The sequence below is a fragment of the Monodon monoceros genome, unplaced genomic scaffold, assembly GCF_005190385.1.
Source record: "Monodon monoceros isolate NGI ecotype Baffin Bay Population unplaced genomic scaffold, NGI_Narwhal_1 Super_Scaffold_9, whole genome shotgun sequence".
Lineage (NCBI taxonomy): Eukaryota > Metazoa > Chordata > Mammalia > Artiodactyla > Monodontidae > Monodon > Monodon monoceros.
In genome coordinates, this window is record NW_021703786.1 from 46051454 (window position 1) to 46071033 (window position 19580).

At 62.0% G+C, this 19580-nt stretch overlaps 2 protein-coding genes across 3 annotated transcripts; both read right to left on the reverse strand.

The window, feature by feature from the left end:
• Positions 1-453: 453 nt before the first annotated feature.
• Positions 454-1513, reverse strand: TMEM88 (transmembrane protein 88). The gene is made up of 2 exons (XM_029212338.1): positions 1265-1513; positions 454-1140 (listed from the first exon to the last, which is right to left on the reverse strand). Exons 1-2 carry the CDS (start codon positions 1472-1474, stop codon positions 871-873), a joined length of 480 nt encoding a protein of 159 aa, XP_029068171.1. The 5' UTR covers positions 1475-1513; the 3' UTR covers positions 454-870.
• Positions 1514-1758: 245 nt separating this feature from the next.
• KDM6B (lysine demethylase 6B) lies at positions 1759-18225 on the reverse strand. Of its 2 annotated transcripts, XM_029211756.1 has the most exons (24): positions 17676-18224; positions 16528-16645; positions 11533-11652; positions 11119-11252; positions 10885-11026; positions 10582-10680; positions 10263-10482; positions 10062-10154; positions 9816-9977; positions 9560-9733; positions 9132-9470; positions 6877-9026; positions 6641-6767; positions 6408-6513; positions 5338-5543; positions 5151-5215; positions 4997-5068; positions 4750-4898; positions 4490-4604; positions 4213-4400; positions 3888-4029; positions 3459-3585; positions 3171-3341; positions 1759-3065 (listed from the first exon to the last, which is right to left on the reverse strand). In XM_029211756.1, the coding sequence occupies exons 5-24, from the start codon at positions 11019-11021 to the stop codon at positions 3042-3044; spliced, it is 4866 nt and encodes a 1621-aa protein (XP_029067589.1). In that variant the 5' UTR covers positions 11022-11026; positions 11119-11252; positions 11533-11652; positions 16528-16645; positions 17676-18224; the 3' UTR covers positions 1759-3041. The 2 variants fall into 2 exon arrangements, with proteins under 2 accessions (XP_029067589.1, XP_029067588.1); XM_029211755.1 differs by having other exon boundaries at positions 1759-3341; positions 17676-18225.
• Positions 18226-19580: the final 1355 nt, after the last annotated feature.

Here is a 19580-nt window from a genome sequence, read left to right on the forward strand (position 1 = left end):
GGACAGGCTGAACTTCGGATCCACGGGCCCCAGGATGGGCCCCTCCATCTTCCCTCCCACGCAGCTGCTCCAGAATTGTGGCGGGAGGGGGTGTCATCCTGTTCCGGAAGGCCCATTGTTTCTCTCTCCGGCCTGGCAACACCGAGTTCCTCTAAGCTGGGGTCAGAGAACAGGCTCAGGTCCCCAAGGGGAGCAGGGCAGGCTACAGAGGCCGGGCTCCCTCCACTCTATTGATAAGGAGGTGACAGGGACAGAGCTCTGGGGTCTGGCCAGGAAGAACGGCCTAATGCGATAAGGGAAAGAAGGCCTCCCAGGAGGCTGAAGGATGCTCCGGTCTGCGCAGTAGAGCCACGCCCCCCCCCACCCGCATGTTGTTTCCTGCTCCTGGGCACGTTGCAGGAGTGATTGATAGTATTTGTGCCGCCCTTCTGTTCACAGGATCCCAGGATCGCGTTCAGTTCATTAATTCTTTATTGATGTGTGATGACTCCTTCCCCTCCAACCTCGCCCACTCCACCCCACCCCACCCCACAGCCCGTAAATACTAGGAGCAGCACCGGAAAAGGAGGGCACCAGCGCACCACCGAGGTTCAGTTGTCCTATTCACAGGGGGGGTGGGGGATGCAGGGTCCAGCCCAGATGTTCAGGATTCAGATATGGGTAGAGAGGGGAAAGTGGGTTTTCCGGGGTGTGGCGAATTTTCACCAGAATTGGGTCCACAGATGCTGCCGTTCTGTTTCTCAAGAGGATGCTGGGACCCGGCTTAGGCAGGAGCGGGGACAGGGTAGGTCGGGAGACCCCCGGGCCTCAAGTCCTTGGGCCGACCGGGAGAGAGGGCACTCCTCGGGGTTGTTCTTGACTCGAGGGTCCTCAGACCCAGACCTTTCCTGATGTTGGAACGGCCTGGGGCCCTGGCGAGGGCCGGTTTTGCCGCGGCTGCGGGGTGCGCCGGCGCCGATAGAGGGCTCGGCTGTAAGGCACGAGGCAATCGGCCAGGCGGAGGCGGAGGCAGAGGCGGCGGTAGCTGGCCAGAGCAAGCACGAGCAGCGGCACGAGGAGCAGGAATCCGGTGACCAGCAGGGCTGTGAAGCCCGGGTCCCGCAGGTGCGCGGTGCAAGGGGGCGCCTGGGAGCGCAAGAACTGTGGGAGGAGAAGAGGCATGAGGCCCAAGCCAAACAGCCCAGGCCGGGAGAGGTTGTGGCCCACAGACCCCACCGCCACCGTCACCAGACACCCACACGCACACCGCGGCGCGCACACTCACCTGGGAGTGGCAGAGGAAGCCAAAGCCTAGCATGGTGACAGCGGGCAGCAGGATGGTCCCCAGCACCAGCGCCAGCAGGAGAAGATTGAAGGCAGCCACCAGCAGATTCTGGGCGGTGACCAGCACAGCGCAGGCCCAGCAGTCCAGGGGGTCCCGGGGCTCTGGGCCGCCGCCGGGAACCGGTCGCTGCGCCCCGGGGACATCCGCCATGGCCCGCCTGGCTCCCTCCCGCCTGGGCCACGGCCCTTATAGCCCTCTTTCCTGCCCCTCCCCCGGCCCAGCCTCTCCCCACCCCACCCCACCCCCCCCTTATCCTGGAATGCGGCTCCAGGATTAGGCACCCCCCATAACGAGGAGCGACCGAGCTCTGGACATTCCACAGGCGCCTCCGGGGAGGGGCTCCCCTCCCCATCAATCACGGTCTCGCCGCCCTCTTCCCAGTGTTCTCCCTGCTTACCACCAGCACTTATCGAAAAGAGATTTTTTTTTCTGATTTTATTTTTAATATTAATATTCTCACACAAAAATCACCGAAAATAAGGGTAGGGTTGGGAAGACCCCTCTGCCCCTGGGGCAGAAAGACAGTGCAGTGCGAGGGGGCAGGACTGTAAACCCCCCACCCCTCCGCAGCCCCAGCGTGGAGGAGAAAAAAAACAAACGACAAAACGAAAATAAAGCCCCAGAGAAACTCATCCCGGGGTGTCCCTGCCCCAGTGAGGCCGTGGCCCTGGGCTGTTTCACGCTTAGAAAGAAAAGGGGGGTGGGTTGTAAGGGAAGGGTCCGTGTTTTTAAAATTGGCCGGGGCTGGGAAGGACGGGGCTCCTTTTCCTCATAGTTCTTTCTTTAAAACTTTAAAAATTTATTTTATTTATTTATTATTATTATTTTTTTTTACAAAATACCATTTCAGTTCCCACTTCTTCCCCTACAGTACAGGAGTCGCTCACCCTCAGGCGGGGTTGGGGTCGGGTCGGGAGTGGGGGACTGGTCCGAGAAAGTGCAGGACGTAGGGGAGGGGAGCAGGTTTGAGCACCATGAGAACCCGGCTGGAGCCGCGGGCGGGCGGACGGGCGGAGACGGACGGGCCGGGGCCGGACACACACTGGGGCGCAGGGAGGGTCCGGCGGCGGGCGGTCCCTGGAGGGGCGGGCGGGATGGCTTGGGGGTGCGGGAGGTCGGGTTTTCCCAAAAATGAATAAATAGAGGTGAGTGGGACTGTTATAAATTAAAAACCAAAACAAACAAAAAACCCAGAAAATACAAATCATAACCAAGTGAATAAACAAGAAACATGTACAGGGGTCACAGCTAGCACTGGAAGTAAAAAAGGAGGTTCTGGGGGAGGGGTAAAGCCCATACAAAGAATCTCATTAAAAACCTCGGCTGCCGTAACGTCTATGTACATACACGAGCCGCGTGCATCTGCGCCGGGCGGGCGGCTGGCAGGCGTGAGGGAACCCGTATGTGACCCCCGCCGCCGCCGGAGCCTGGTCCTTGTGTCTGTTGCTAGAAAGGCCAAAGTCGGTGAGGGGAGGCGCTGGTGGGCGAGGGGCTACCAGCCCCCTTGCCCGTCTCCCATTTTTTTTCCTTTTTTCCTCATATTTGTTTTTTAAAAAATTCTTTTTCTTAATAAATTAGGTGAGGGGAGCTGCCAATGGGGTGGAAGGGCTGGGCCCGACCCCCTTCCCGGCCAGAGGCGGGACCTAGGTCCAGCCCAGGCGTGTGCTGGTGGCCCCGCGGCGCCCTGCGGGCGGGCAGGCGGGCGGGGCGTCCGGCCTCATCGCGACGTGCTGGCCGGGGCCTGCGGGAGAGAGCAGGCGGAGCTCAGGATGCGCGATCGCCCACCCCCGGCCCGGCCCGCCCCGCCCCGGCGCCCCCTCGGGTCCCCGCCCCGCCGGGCCCTCACCAGCGTGAAGGCGTCGTAGGCCTGCGCCAGCTCCTCCGTGCGGTACTGCTCCAGCACCACCACGCCCTGCAGGCCTGCGCTGCGGCGCCGCGCACAGGCCTCGCAGTGCACCAGGTACGTGTTGCGGCTGCCGTTCTCACTCGTCACGAACAGGATGTTGAACACCTCCACCTGCGGCGGGGAGGAGGCGGCGGTCAAGGGGAGGGAGGGAGGGGGGGGAGAGGGAGGGAGGCCGGAGGCGAGCGCCTCCCTCCGAGGAAGCGCGCGAGGGAGAGAGGGCGCACTCACGTCGCACTCGTTGCAGTAGTAGGCGGGCTCGTCCTTGACCCGGCCCTGGTAGGCGATTTTCTTCCCGGCCCGCACCAGGCTCTCCCGCTGCACCTGGCAGTGCTTCATGGACTGCAGAAGGCAGAACCTAAGGGCGGGGCGAGGTGGTGAGGCGGGGCGGGGCCTCCCCGCTTCGGGCCGGGTCACAGCCCCCGACACATCCCCGTCACAGTGGAGGTTTTATGTGGTTTTTGTCTACTTGGACCACTGGAAAACAAAGCTCCTCAGGGCAGGGGCGGGCAGGGGCCTTGTCACCCGCCCAGCACGTCAGCCCTGCAAGGCACGCGGCAAAAGGTGGAGCGGTGGGGGAGGAGGGGTTGGAACAAGGAAGAACAAGGCGGGCCAGGTCGGATGGAGATGGGCTCCCACCCAAACAGGGCCCTCCCTCACTTGATCATCTTGAACAAGTCGGGGTCGCTGATTTTGACCGTGCGAGCCACGTTCCAGGACACGTGAATCATGGGCACGATGGATTTGACGTTCTTCACCTCGTTCCACTCGTATCGTTCCAGGGCCAGCTGGTACTGATAGGCTGCGGGCCAGAGAGGGTCATGACAGGATTCCCCAACAGCCCGAGACACTTGGGCCCCCGCCCCTTCCCTCAAGGCTGGCCTGGCGCCCTCCAAACCCGCCACCCCCCACGGGGCTCACTCCCCAGGGGCCCCAGCCCCTCACCGCTGAGTGGCTCACCCCACCACCGGCCCCGCCCCCTCACCGGTGAGGGGCCCCACGTTCCAGGCGATGTTGTTGCACCAGCCGGTGGCCTGCACCCAGTGCACGGTCCCCGCATTAATCCACACAAGGTCTCCGGGGCGCTGCACGAAGCGGTACACAGGGATGTTGGAAGCATAGAGGTCATCCAGGATTGGCCACCAGGAACCCGTCAGGTAGTCCACGCCATGCCTGGAGGGTGGCCACAGGGTCAGATGGAAATCTGGGAATCCAGGGACGGGGCGTGGGGGGTCTATCTGCCCGAGGAGGGCGGCGCGCACCGGTCGCAGAAAGCGCTGATGGTCTCCCAGTAGTGCTCGTGCACCGCGAACCACTCGCAGTCTCCTGGGCCAATGTTGATGTTGACCGAGCAGAAGTTGTTGTTCTCCTGATGGCCTGAAGGGGGCAACAGAGAACTGCACGGTTGGTCGGAGCCGGGCTTGTCGCGCACTCATTGGTTGACGGAGGAGCGCTGGCGGCAGCCCCGCCCCCCGCGCTCCTCGCGCTCGCGACGCACTCCGCAGCCCCGTGAAGAGCGCACCTGGCGTTCGGCTGCCTGGGACCTTCATGTACAGCTGCACTGTGTTCATGCCCAGGATGGTGTGGCCCACGTGGCTCAGCATGTTGCCCGTGGAGGTTACCCGCATGAAGGCGGGCAGCTTCAGCAGCTCCTGCAGCTGGGGCTTCCACCTGCCGTGGCGAGGGAGGCAACAGAAGTGAGCAACTACCCCGACTCTGCTGACCCATCAGCACTCCCGCCCCAGCTTGCTGGCCTCAGCCCCACTGACCGCTTGGCATCGGACAGGTCGATGTTGGTGCCAAACTTGATGATGTGATGGTTCTTCGGATCCGGTGCGCTGCTGCGAGGGCAAAGAGCACAGGTTGGTGGGGAAGCGCAGGGAAAGGAAGGAGTCCTGAAGGGCAGAGGCAAAGCGTCCCTACCTAGGAGGGGTTCCCGTGGTGCTGTCCGGCTCCTCGGACTCCTCGTCCTCACTCTCCTTCTCCTCCTGCTTTGTCACAGGGGTAGGCAGGCCTGGGTCAGCGGCCTTCCAGGAGCCCTCCCACCGCAGCTGGGGCTCCAAGTCCCCTGATTCCACACCCCCTACCTCTGCCCGTGCGCGCCTCTCACCTGCAGGGACTCTTGGAAGGATGAGGCCTGGTACTGCGCGTACTTGGCAATGGTGGTGTGGGAACGGGAGCTCTCGCAGGGCCAGATCTGTCGCGTGCCTGTCAGGTCCCAGTTCTCATCTGAGGGCTGCTGCACCTGGGTGCGCACCTCCACCGTGTGCTCACCACTGGCCTCCACCAGCGTCTTGGTGGAGAAGAGGCCCAAGTCTGCAAGGGAGGGCCGAGCAGAGTGTTGGGGCAGGGGCAGAGGGCGGGGAGCAAGGCCCCAACTCACCCTCTCCCTTCTTGCTCCCCAAGACTCTGACGCAGTGGACACAGGCTTCTCAGAGCTCAGCCAAGGAAGAACAGGCGAGAACCCCAGCCCCTCATGAAGCTGGGAGGGTTGGCCCTCCCAGGGCCTGGCCTTTACCTGCATCATAACCAACCCCCTTTCTCCCACTGATGCTCTGAGTCCCAGCCCCTCCCCCAGAGTCCTCAGGTGTCCATGAGGCCACATGTGCAAAGCACCTGGCACACAATAGGTGCTCAATGAATAACAGTTTAAGTTTTCATTGGATCCAATGAAAGATTTCATCAAGTAAAAGCCTAGGCCGTGCTTCAGTAACATTGGAGGAAAGGGAAGATATGTGGGTAAGAGAAGGCTACAAGGAAACAAGATTAATTTTTACAGGAAACAGGATTACGTTTTATAACTCAGTATGGTTTCCTTTTACTTTGGAAGGTGTTTGAAATTGTGCACAATAAAAGGTTGAAAAAGAGAAAGCCCCAAACCATGAGTCTCCTTGGATTTTACACAACCTTAATCACCAAGAAAACCAGAAGTGACTCTAACCAGATCCCGAGATACATCCCCTTCCCACCTGCCTACTGCTGGGGACAGACAGATGGGGGGAGGAAAGCCTGAGGTCAGCTGACCCATCACTCAGAGCACTCTTCAAATATGGCTTACACGTGACTGAGGAGAGCTCACTACAGCTGTGGCCCTGGGTCTTCCAGAGCGGGGGCTCTCTGAGGGCCCCAAAGCCCCAGATCCTCGCAGCCCTCCCCACGTCTTTCCACCTCCATACTCACTGAGCCGCAGGGAGCCTGCCAGGCCCCGGATCACGGTGATGGGATTTCGAGGGTCTGTACAGAACTGCAGCAGCACCGGCGAGAAGGCATCCCGTTTACTCTCCAGCTGCGGGACAACCAGGAGACAGGGCTGAGGTCAGAGCCCCGTCCCAGGCTCAGGGCCCCCCAACAGTCCCAACACTGTCCTAGAACCCTCAGGCAGGGGCGGTTCTGAACACGCAGGGCACTCATACATAGATGCTGGGTGTGGGCGGGTTCAGTTTTTCCCGGGGCAGCTTCTCCTCTGAGTTGATCTTCGGTTTCACAGACTGTGCAGGGGAAAGGTAGGACTCTCGAAACTTCCCTTTCACCTTGGCATTCCTGTAGAAGGACAGTGAGATGAGAACAGGAATATCAGTGTGCTGGGGGAAGGGAGCCTCCCGCAGGGCCAGGCCAGCAGCCTCAGCGGTGACAGCCCCCCGCCACTCACTTGCTGGCCCTCACGACGTCGGCAGCACAGTGGCTGATGGTGAGGTCTGCCATCCGCAGCCTCCGCTCTTCCACCTCCGAGGCGATGAAGGTCTCCTTGTCACCACTTTCTACCTTGATGAGCCGGATCTTCAGCTCCTTGGGGGGCCCTTCACTAAGTGAGCGCAGCTTCAGCATGTCAGCCCGGCTGACACCCAGTGGCCCCGGAGCTTCCTCCCGAGCCTTCTTCCCAGGGACAGGGGCTGCCGGGGGCGTGGGCTGGACAGAGGGTGCAGGAACTGGCGGAGGGCCCGGAGCTACGGGCGGCTTGGCCTTGGAGGCCCCGCCCAGATCCGGCCGGGCCTTCTCACGACCCTGGATCTCCTCGCTCTGCAGGTCCAGGTTCCCCAGCACTCGGCGGCTCTTTTCTTTGGGGGCCTTGGCCTTGGCCTTGGCCCTGCCCTCCCGGGGCCGCCGACCCACACTGTCCTTACAGGCCCGCCGGTGCCGCCGGTGCTCCTTCTGCCGCCTCTTGCTGCTCCCTGGTCGTGCCGCGGCCGCCACCCCACCGCTCTCCTCCTTGGCCTGAGCTGGGGGCTGCAGTCGCTCAGTCCCGCTGTCCGCTCGATCTGCCGTGTCCACTGGGTCGGCCGGGTCTGCGGTGCTCCGGCCCACCCGCTCCACAAGGGTCTCACAGGCCCGACTTATCTCTTCTAGCACCTCAGACTCAGAACGAGCAGGGGGCAGCGGCAGGGGTGGGGGCGGGGGTGCGGGGGTCATGGGGCCCGGGGCTGGCTCTTCGCCCGCCCTGCGCTCCCGGGCCCAGGGCCCGCCTGAGGTAGAGAACTGAGATGACGAGGAAGCGGAGGGCTGTGGGGAGCCCTGGGCGCTCGGGGCCGCGGAGGTGGGCGGTGGGGCGGTAGCACCTGAAGAGGAACTGGGGGAATACTGAGTGGTGGGCAAGGGCCCAGGCCGGGTGGGAACAGCTGCTCCAGTCCCCCGGTAACAGTACTTTTGTCCTTCCAGCACGGAGGCCAAGGACTTGAGCAGGTTGGCCGGGCTGGCTGGTGGGGCTCGCGCAGTTGGCGGTGGCTGGGGTGGTGACGGGAACTTGGCTAGAGGCGGCGGTGGTGGCAGGGCTGGTGGTGGCTTCTTCTCCTCTTCCTGGGTGGCCGGGGTGGTGGCGGCGGCGGCCGTGGCAGCAGTGGTGGCTGGGGCTGTGTCAGTGGGGAATGGAGGCTGCAGAGATGTAAAGGGCTCCTTCAGAGGAGGTGGGGGGACCACGCCTGCCTCGTGTCGTTGCTGCTCCTCCTCCTTGCGAATGGATTCATCCAGCATCTTCATGATGTTGGCCAGCCCATCAGGTAGGATCTTGAATTCAGCTGGCTCCTCAAACTGGTCCTCCAGTGGGGTAGGGGGGAAATCAAAGAGTCGAGGGCCTCGGGCAGGCAGCTCCCCAACCCTGGGCGGCACAGGCTGGGGGGCTTTATTCAGGGGGCCTGGGGATGGCCCCGGCCCCCCCTCGGGGGTCTTTGGGAAGGAGACCCTGGGCCGAGGGCTCTCCGGGTGCCTGAAGCTTCCTGAGGTATTCTGGTGGCAAGAGGAGGGAGGGGCTGGAGGCAGGGCAAGAGTCAGGGGTGCAAGAGGTGGGTCCTGGGGGCTCAGTGTTGGGCTGGGGGGGCGGGGAAGGGGGTCCATACTTCTGGCCAAATAGGAAGGTGTAGGGAAGGACACAGGCCCAGTAGGGCTGCTGCTGTGGCTGCCACTGTTGCTGCTGCTGGTGGTTGGGGGAGCGGGAGGGGTGTGCGAATCCTGAGTGCCCACAGAAAAGCGGGGGGCCGGAGGTCCCAAGAAGCCCTCGCGGTGGGGGAGGGGTGGCGGGGGAGGGCGGGGGCGTCCCTCAGCCCCGAAGAAGAGCTCGTCTAAGATCTCTCCATCCTCACGGGCTGCTCGGCAGGCTGGGCCCTTCAGCCAGGCAGGGGGGGGTGGAGGGCGTAAGAGGCGGGGACAAGGGGGAGGAGGAGGTGAGGAGGGGCCAGGTGGCAGGGACAGGTGGGGAGTGGCCGCGGGAGCCGCCAGGAATGGTTTCCGACTACTGTGTGCTGAGGGCCCAAGGCGGCCTTGGTGAGAGGAGACCTCCAGCGCGGGAGTTTGGTAATGGTCAGCACCGGGCTGCAAGTGTAGGACGGCGGTGGTCAGAGGGCTGCTCCAGCCACCCTAGACCAGCTCCACTCGTCCCCCCCACCGCTCCACCCGCCACCTGCAGTTGTCACTCACAATGCCTGGGCTCGGCTCCACGCCCCGGAGACCAGGGTTGCTGCTGCTGCTACTGCTGCTGGTGGTGGTGCCGGGGGGGCCAGGGGGCCGGGAAGGGGCGTAAGGCACGCAGGCGGTGGTTGCTGCTGGTGAAACGCTGGAGTCCATCCGCGACCTCTGAACTCTGCTCTCTCTAAGGTCACTTCCGGGGGGACGGGTGGCAGGTGGGCAGCCATGGCTCTCTGCTCCTGGGGGGCGGGGGCCTGGGGGTGCAGCCGGGACCAGCCGGTGGCCGGGGGGGTGCACAGGGTAGGCCGGAGCTGGGTATGGATATGGGTGAGGCAGCGAGTGCCGCTGCTCCTGTGGGCGAGAAATGAGGACACTGCGTGAGGAACGAAGGACACAGGGGCTGGAGGTAAGAGGTGAGGGGGCCACAGAGAGGTGCTCACCTGGCGCTCTGGGGGTGCTGAACCCTTGCGCTCGGGGCCCCATGCATCTCCATGCGGGGTACTCCACAGCCCTGGCTTGGTCAGCTGGAATGGAGGGCTGGTGGCTAGGCCAGGCGGGGGTGGGGCTGGGGGTAATGGTGGCGGAGGCAGCGGCAGCCCTGGGGGAAGGCCAGTCTGGAAGAAAACAGAGTGTGAGAGTCCCACTCCTCGCCCCAGCCTGCCCACTCGCTGCTGGCCCACCCACATACAATCATACCTGCTCAGAGTTGCAGCCTCTCCTGCGTTTGCCTCCAGGGCTGAGGCCCTCCTCCCCCGAGGGGCCTGAGAGTGCTGCAGGAGGCATAGGCTGCACCACCGGGGGTTCGGCGGCTCGCTTCACCGGGGGACCCCCCCGCTTGGCCCCATAGTTCCGTTTGTGCTGAGGACGGAAACAGGAGAGAGAATGGTACCGGTGCAGACCTGGCCCGGCCCTCCTCCCTAGCCCGCCCAGTCCCAGCCTCACCTCAAGGTGCAACAAGTTCCACACTTGCTCCAGGGGAGGCAGGACCTTGGGTCGGTGCTGGCAGGAGCCGGCATGAAAGTTCCAGAGCTGGGCCTGAGGAGGTGGGGGAAGAGTGCAGAGCACAGGGCAGAGGCAGACGTAAGACGAGGGCACTGAGTCAGAACGCACAATCCTAGCCCCCTGTGTCCTGCCTCATCCCACCTGCTGTAGTCGGCCGACGCGGGGCCCCAGCTCAGCCAAGCTTCCTCCGTATCGAAGGGCGCTGTGGTAGCAGCGTACAGCCTCCTCACTGTCGTGCTCTGACTCGTACAGCTGCCCAAGCTGCTCCCACAGCCCCGGCTGGGCCGGCTCCCGGAGCAATGCCTGCACACAGCCATGCAGGGATTCCAGCTTCCCATGGAGGGGTCTTGGGGTGGGTGTCCTACAGAGCAGAAGGGGTGGGGAGGTGGCAAGGCTTGGCGAACTCTTTTAAGGCCCCGGCCTTACCTCCCATCCCCAGCACCTTTCAATCCTCACTCACCCTGGAGCATAATACGGTTTGTTGGGGTGGCCAGAGCTACTGCCGTGTGAAGGAGGTAGGGGAGCAGGGAGTGGGGGCTGCCCGATGCTGGCAGAGCACCTGGAGAGAGAAGGGCTCTGTTAATGTACAGCAAGCTGGAAGTCTTGTCCCTACCTAGGAAGGAGGGGACTGAGGAAACAAGAGAAAGCAGCTGAGGACTGCACTGAGGCTCATGGGATGGCAGAAATGAGAGTGACACAGAGACTGAGGAGCAGAGATGGGAAGAGGAGTGCCTGGAGGCAGAGAGACAGACCAAGTTCTCACCTGCCTCCAGGCAGCCATGCGCTCCGAGGAGGGGGATGGGGCGGGCAGGAGCTCCAGGCCCCAGCACAGCTCAAGCCCCCAAGGGCAAAGGCTTCCCGTGCAGCGCGGGCCCCTGCAGGGTCCACTGCCCGATGCATCCAGCCTGTATCAAGGAGAAGAGATTATGATCCTACTGGGAACAGAGACTGAGCTGTCAGGGTACACACAGCCGACGCGGCCCCAGTCTTCCCTTACCAGGTCAGCAGTGGCCCCAGAGATCGGGCACGGCCCCCTGCCCCAGCTCCTTGGGGCGATGGTCCGGCTCCAGCCGCTCTGACAGGAGTGCCCACTGCCCCCAGATGGTCGCCCAGGGCCTTTCACAGCCAATTCTACGGAGAGGAGGGGGAAAGGAGTAGGGTGAGCGGGCCAGCGCACAGTCGGGGCCGCAGGCTAGGCTGGGCTGGGCTGGGCTGGGTTGGCCTGGCTGTGGCGCCCACAGGTCTGTGATCTGCGCAAGGCTGGCTATCCCTGAGGAGCGGCCCACCCGGCCTAAGGAGCCTCAGGGGAGTGGGGGCAGCGGGAGGGCCAGTAGGTGCGATGGGGTGGCTGCGCTGCTAGGCTTCCAGCAGGGAGCCCCGCGGGCCGAGCTGCAGCGCGGCGGCCGCTTACCCGGCCTCCGTGGGAGCTTTCTCTCCCGGCGTCGGCGAGCTCCGGAGACCTGACCAATCACAGGACTTCCTCTCTCCCCAGAAAGCCAATCATCACCCGTGTCTCCGCCTCAGTAACAGCCTGGCCGGGACCAATAGGAGCGAGGTTAGCCCGGCCGCTGCCGGGGGAGGAGGGGCGGCGGAGCCGGTCAGACAGGCTCTGCCCGGGGTGACCCCGACGTGACCCCGCGGCTCCCACCTAGGGTCTCCATCTCCAAGCTGACACTAGGCCGGTCGAGGCAAGCGGAGCCTGAAACCCGTGCGGGTGAAGGCGGCGGGTCGCACGTTCGGGCCGGCCTGGGGCATGGAGCTACCCGCAAGTCCCACGCGCCCACAGAGCCGCCGGTGGTCCGCGTTAGACCGCCCGAAACGCCCCCTACCCCGCCGCCTAACACCGACGGACAGCAGACGGATGCACAACGCCGACACAGGCGGCGCTCCCCCTCCTCACTTCACCTCGCCCAGTGCCTGACCTCCCCACCCCCTAGGAACTGTTTAGGGCTGGCCACTCACGGCGACTTCTAAGGCACCCAAACCTGCCCGCGCCGCGATCAGAGCGCTCCACCCACCACGCCTGACCCCCATCCCAAACCATGGTCAAGCCCCCAGCTTCATACCCAGTTCCTTCAGCTCCTCCACTTCCCCTGGCTCTGTAGGCCTTCAATACCAACCGACCCCCAAAACCAAAACCGTCCTCTAATCCCCCAACTTCTGAGAAGTCGCGCACAGCGGTCCCGAGTGGCCCCTCTCGCGTGGCTCCCGTATCCTCTGTGCCCTTCCCCGCCGGGGCCACGCGGCTCCCCACGGCCCACGTGGCCCCCGCCCCCCAAGGGAGGGGGGATTTCGGGGGTTGCCCGTGACGTGGCTACTTGCGCAGCGGAAGCGGCGTGTGTAAGAGTACGGGGGGGGGGTCCTTCGGGAGGGAGGAAGGAGGGAGGAAGGAGGAGGGCGGGGCCCGCCCGGCGGTGACATCACCCTTGTCCCACTCTCACCGCCCACTCCCTTAAAGAACCCAGAACCCGTTTCACTTCCTCCTTCACCCCCCCAACCCCTTCCCGTCGGTGCTGGCTCGACCCACGACGGGAGCAGCGCTCCCCTTCCTGGGCACCTTCCCTTTAGCCCCAGTTCTTCCTTCTCGCCTCTCTGAGCCCAGGATCTCGGTCCCCGCGCGTCCTGCTCGCCTACCCCGCGTCCCCGCAGGTAGGAAGCCGGCTCCGCTCCCGGGATCGGTCCATTGAGAGTCTAGAGTACAAAGAGCTGCGAGAGGCGAGTGTAGAGTACAAAGCGGCGGGGGCGGGGCCAGCGCTCCAGCTGGAGCTAGCGCCGGGCAGGAAGCCGGGGGAGAACGCGCGACGAGGGGCTGGGGGCGGCTGGAAAGTTCGCCTTCGCCGAGAGAAGTCTGAGCTGTGGGGAAATTTCCACCCAGCCCACAAGGGCATTCGGGTTTCTGGTGAAAACAGTCCTCGATCTGAAGGGCAAGGTCGTCTGTTTGCACGCAAGCGCTTGGACCCTACAGGTCCCGGCGTGCCACTCCCCGGCGAGCCCTAGTAGGCGCTTGGGCTCTGCGGACCCTCTCCGCGGTTCACGCGGAGTTTCGGTCAGAACTCTCTCTCCTCACCATACAGCCTTTATGTCAGTTACCAAGCCCTGGGCCAAGTACAGCGCTTAACTGCGGTCAAGCATAGCCCTGGCCAGCTGCCCCCACCTAAGTCCCGGGACCCATGGACCAGACATGGGAAAACGGGGAACCCGGGGTCCAGACATCAGAGGAACAGATCCCCGATTGGGAAGTGGTGCCGAGGGCGCTGCCAGTTGCCAGGAAATGCAGCTTCCCCTTCTGCGATGATGACACTTCCCCTCTACCACTTCCCCTTTCCCACGGGGAACTGACTCAGCTTTCCCTAAAACAGCGAGTCCCGTCGGCCAGCCCCTTTCCACCTCTATCCACAAACCCCTACGCCGGTACTCGGAATACAGCAGCCCTCACTTGAGAACAAAAACTTCCTGTACACTAAACACACACACTCTCGCCAACCACCTCGGATCCTTGTCCCCACCAGGGACCCAGGCGCCTGACTTCCCATCCGCCTCCTGTACAAAGCCCTCCCTCGGGGTCTGATTCAGGCTTGGGGTGGGGGAGCGTGAGTCACCCAGAAAACCTTCCCCTATTCCCACTGACTCAGCCCCCGCCTCCCTGAACACACACAGACACACACAGTCAGAGGCAGACACAACTCAGCCCACACACCGCTCCCCACCGGTCCCGCGGAATTTCCCCTCTCGTCTTCCCCCATGACGGCCCCTCCCCGCGCCGGGCAGCCCCGACGCCGCGGTCACACCTGTTCCCCAGGCGCCAGCAGCCGGCTCGCGGTCCACTCTCACCTCCACTCTCGCTTTGGGGCAGGAATAGCCCTCCCCGACTCTTGGCGTCCGTACTAACCCAGGGGAGGGGACAATCACCGGCAGGCACAAAGACAGACACCCAGAGACTCCTCAAAGACAGATGAGAGGTAGACGCACACGGCCAAAGAGGACGGTATACTTCTGGGGCAGGCATTCCAGCCTCTCCAGTCGGACCCACAGTACTGGGAGTCAGCCGCTCAGAAAGGGTTAATTCTGCTCCTGCCGAGGCCACGCCCTCTCCATCCGGGCACTCCCGGCTAAGCCCAGCTCCGCCCCCTCCATCCGGGCTCTGGACTCGGGGACTTTAACCGGCCCCCTCCCCTAGCGCCCCGAGAGGGACCCACTCTATCAAACACACCCACTTAACTCTCTCTGGGCTCCAGGCCGCGGGAGCCCCTCCGCACACCGCTCCCGCCGCGCGGGATGAGGGTCCAGACGTGAGCACGCAGATTCACGTGCCGGCCAAAGACAAGACCCCGCAATTAGGGTATTACCGAGCAGGGAGTTAGCAGGCACGCGGCACGCGCGAGGAGGTGGGGCCGGCCCGGAACCCTGCCGCGTCCCGCTCCCTGTCAGGCTCCGTTCTGCCTGGTGGAAGCGAGGGGTTACAGCTCGCTTCTTACCTGGGGGAGGGGGAGGCGTAGGGGAGGGCCGCCGGCTGGGTCTCCGCTCTGACTCAGCCACCCCGGGCAGGCCGCCCGCTCGGGATTCCCTTCCCCAGCCTTCCCTCGCTGCTGGCCCCTCCCCGCCCCCCACCGAGAAGTGACAGTGCCGGCCCTGGCCCGCTATGTGTCACTGCGAGCCTTGTGTTTGCCTCTGACTGGACCGCTGTGTTCACCAGTCTCTCTGACAAGGTCGGCTGTGTATGAGTCCCGGTGTCTGTCTCCGTGTGCACCTGCGTATCTGCTCATCTTGTCTCCATCAGTGCCTGTGTCTGATGCGTTCCTGTCATTATGCCTGTCTACACGACTCCGAGGGGCTGTCTCTGTCTGTGTGTCTGCCTGGCTCCTGTCTCGGTCTTTTGTCTGGGACTGCCTCTGCATCACTTGCCGTGATCACGTGTGTCTCTCTGCACATGCCCTTCTGTGTTTGCCTTCATGTTCCTGAACAGAGTCAGGGAAACACTGGAGCAGGCTGACCCGGCAGACTCCTCGCCCCACTCCCCTGAATCCTGATGTCTTACTGGATCAGTGATCCTTCTGTTTGAGTCAAGCATTTGGAGGTCTGGGTGCCTTCATTTAAGTTCTGTCCTATTCCTCAACATCCTCACTTATCCTCACAGCTCCCTGTGGCTCCCATTGTGATGGTAATTGCTAGCATTTAGTGAATACTTATAACATGCCAGGTACTGTGTTAAGCACTTTATATACATTTTAAAAAACTCCTCTCCAGAACCTGACCTAGTACTACCCCATTTTACAGATGAGGTAATTGAGGCTCAGAGAGGTTATATAACTCTGTCAAGGTCATTCCACAAGAGAGAGTAAGAGCTAGGCTTCTTTCCAGAGCCTTATTCTTACCACTCTTCTATAATGCCTCTGTACTATTCTCTGTTGGTTTTATCCTCACAGGACATTTCCTAGGTCAGCCTGCCCCTCAGCTCTCCCCCACAGTACCATCCCAAATGTCTTATGTCTCTAGAGAAGGTGTAGGTAGGAGGCTGTGCAGCATTTCTCAGAAGCCATTGGTTTCTTGGCCCTGAAGCTCATTCAGTTAACACATTCATTCAACGCAATTCCACTGAGGCACCCCAATGTGCAAACCATCTCGCCAAATAGTGAGAGATACATAGAAGAAAACAGTCCCACTCAAAACTTAGTGAGAAGTGGAGAAGAGCAACACACACTCAGAGAACTTAAGTCTCTGGCTTAGGTACCCTCTTTTCTCCTACAGAAGAATGTGGGATGGGATGGAGCAGGGCCTTAGGCAGAGAAGTGGCAGAAAGAGAGAGGGAAGCACAAGAGGAGTAAGATTTAGGATGTATGCGGCAAATGCTGTGGTGCAGTAGGGAGAGAAAGGAACCGAAGGGATCTGGAAGGAAGGGTGGGAATGCCAAGACTGCCATGGCAACGGCAGGTTTCTGTGACAATGGCCTCCAGTATCTCTCCAAATCAGTTCCCGATCACCCTCCATAAGCCAGGCTGTTCAACAACTATTATAGGGGCAAAGCCCTCCTCATTCCAAAAAATTAAAAATAAATAAATCCCTCCAGGTATCTTATCTCTACTTTCGGGCCTACAAACCCCAGGTTAATTCAATTTAGTAAGTAACTGAGTTGTAGCACTGGTGGGGAGGGGGAAGGGGGGGTGATTTTTTGGAGGTAGTTGAGAGGCTGGTGAAGTACAGGGATGAACCATTCATAGGCAACAGAGGGGAGCTCCATAAATGAGGAAGACTGAACCACTCAACCACCTCATGGTGGGGGGGATGCTCAGAGTTGGACTGGACCATTCTGAGGAGTGGGCATGATCTAGATCACATCAATCCTTCTTGCATATGGCGCAGAGCTGGACTGTTGCGGGGAGGCGCTGCATTGCTCAGGGGCAGGACTTACCAGATGGGAGTTTGGTGTGCCCTGTCTCATTGGAACCAGCGCCCCAGCAGTAGGGTGCAGCAGACCAGAGTGGGTGGGGTGGGTGGTACTATGGGGCTGGCATGGTGCCTGGGGGAACCTAAAAGAAAAAAGCCAGTTAGAGGTGGGATCTCCCAAGCTGGAGAATTTTCCTATGCCCCCTGTCCCCTTATTGAGGAGAAACCTGGCTCTGGTGGTCAGATGGGATGAGAGAATCTGTTTCCATGGCAACCAGAAAAAGCCAACCCAAGAGTGGTCCTCCAGCCTTCCCCTTTCGGAAGCAGCCTGGACCAGGGAGTGAGGGGAGCATGCTACAGCATCTGGTTAAGTCCACAGTGGACGCCCAACCCGTGATCCCTCTTCTGACTGGACCCTCCTGCTGAGAGTCCTTGGCCCCAGGGTAGCCCTAACTGCCTCTGACATCTGCACCCAGGTCAGCTTCAGTCCTGGCCTCAGGCTCACAGAAACTCTTCCTTCAGTTCTGCCTCCTCCCTAACCTTATCAAGACACCAGACAACCCCACCTTCTGGACTCTGCCCCCTCTCCTTCCCTCAGGCTGGTGCAGGCAGGTCTTGGTGAGCAGCACAGGTGGCCAGACTAGATGACCGGGCCCAGCAGGGAGGAGCCTTCCTCCTCAGCAAGGACTGTGACTCTGGGCCTGGGTCTGGAAGTGGCCTCTGCGGCAAGCCTCCCTTCCATCTACCCATCAAGGCCATATCCTGTTTCTCCATCACCTCCTTCCTCTGTGTGGCCCAATTAGGTGATAGAGGCCCACTCCCTCCCCTCCTAACTTTCAGAGACAAGAAGTTAGGTGTCTAGGTCCAGGGCCAAGAATCTGGTGTCCATCCAGGGGTCAGACCTAAGTCTGCCTCACCTCAAACACACTCCTCAGAGACCTATGTTTTCTGCCCTCTTAGCCATAGTTCTCTGCCCTTAAGCACCCAGACACTTGGGCTCCCAGTCCAGCCTCTCCATTCCCTGTCCTTCCAGCCCCCATCCTTCCCCCTGCCCCAGAGGCTCAGGCCCCCAGCCCCCAGCCTCCATGATGCAACGTGCTGCAAGCTGCCTCAACTGCTGCTGACACTGCCCCCAGGGGAGGTGCTATTTCTGACCCATGCAAGGCCCCTCACCTGGCCAGGGTAGTGGTCAGCTGCAGGCTAGGGAGGCCAGGCAGGCAAGGTCCTTCTGCTGGAGAAGGGAGCTTGAGGCTGGAACCCTCCAGGACAGGGACACTCAGAATGTGAGACCAGAGAGTGAGTGAGTAAGAGAGAGAGAGAGAGAGAGAGAGAGAAACAGAGAGGGAGAGAAACAGAGAGAGAGAAACAGAGAGAGAGAGAGAGAGAGAGAAACAGAGAGAGAGAAAGAGAGAGAGAGAGAAACAGAGAGAGAGAGAGAGAGAGAGAGTGAGTGTGTGTGTGTGTGTGTTAGTCTGTAGCATTTGTATTTGTGGTTGTGTTGAGGAAGAAGGGGATGCTGGGGAGGGGCCTTAGGACAGACCAAGAGGAGAAGTGAGGGGCAGCCAAGGGGGTCAGCCAAGGGGGTCAGCGGGGTGTGTATGGGGTGTCTGGACACCAGAGTGGGGGAGGGGCCAACAGCCATTTAAAGGGCCAGCCCCAGAGCTTTAATCCCTCACCAGCCCTGGCCCCAAGCCGGAGGCTGTAATTCATCTGTCCAACAGCTGGGGTGGGTGTGTGTGTTGGGGGGGGGGGCATGTGGACGGGAAGGGGGAGCTGGGGGAGGGGCTGGGGCTTTCTTGTGCACAGAGCCAAACAACAAAAGGGGAAGCTGAAGGGCCAGCTCCAGTGTGCCCAGGACAGGCTGCTGACGTGCAGACCTGCCGGTGGCCCCCACCTGGTGGCCGACAGACTCCGTAGTTTAGACTCAAGGATTCTTGGCCAAGGAGTCCATGAACCCAAAGGTGGGGCCCTGGAGAAGGCCCAGGTTGAGTGCCCCCCAGGCAAGCTGTCACCCCTCCGTGCAGGTCCCATCCGCAGCACTGTCCCAGACCTGGCAGGCCCCGAAACAGATTCAGCCTCAAATGCCCTGCTCGCCAGCCAAGCCGCCCCAGACAAGGCCTGCCGGCTCCCCCCTCCCGCTGGCGCAGGGTGGCAGCGGCCACACCGAGGATGTCCCTTTAAATCATTACCACCCCTGATTGTGTGGACGAACAGAGGGCCCTGCCCTCCAGGCAGAGGCTTGCCACCTACCCCCACGAGTCCCCAGAAATGTGAGGGCCATTTAAAGGGACAACAGAGAGGCAGCCGGGTCTCTAACCGTCCCCGCCCCCACCCCAAACACACTCACAGACCCTTTCGCCCGCGACACATAGCCCCTTGCCCCTCCAGAGGGCCCCCCAAATTCCGGTTCTCTCCCCACCCCTAGAGACTGCTAGAAGGAGAAAGGGGCCAGAGCTGGGGGGCGGGGAACTGGGGAAACGAGAAAAGGACAGGGACTCCCTCCTTCCTCAGAGCCCCAGGGGACAGGTCGGAAGGAAAGCAAAGCCTGGAGAAGCAGCGAGACAGAGCCCCGAAAGGTGCCGCGGGCAGACCTGGGGCGCACAGGCTGTCGGTCGAGGGGAAGGGAGTTGGGCTGCACGAGACAGCGGCGCGGCCAGCGGGCGACTAGCCCAAGTGCGGAGATGGAACAAGGAGGGCTGGGGGCAAAGAGGCAAGGCCGGGGGAAACGGGGAGACGGAACCGGGGAAAGGGGTCATCTGGGAGGGTGTGGAGGAAAACCCGAGAGGGGAGGGCGAGCCAGGCCGGGGTTACCTGCTGGGTGTCTGTCCCCCGGCGGTGCCCCCGGAGTCCGGGTAGGGAGGGGGGGGAGCAGCGGGGGGGGGGGGGGGGGGGCGGGGGGGGCGGGGGAGACGGTCCCTCCTCTGCCTCCTGGGCCTGCCCCGGCGCTTGCAGCCTCTGCCTCCCTCCCTCCTCCTCCCCGTCCCTGAGTCCCGGAGTCAAACAAAGAACTGTAGCAGGCTCTCCCCAACCCCCTCCCTCCCTCCTCCTCCTCCTCCTCCTCCTCCTCCTCCTCCTCCT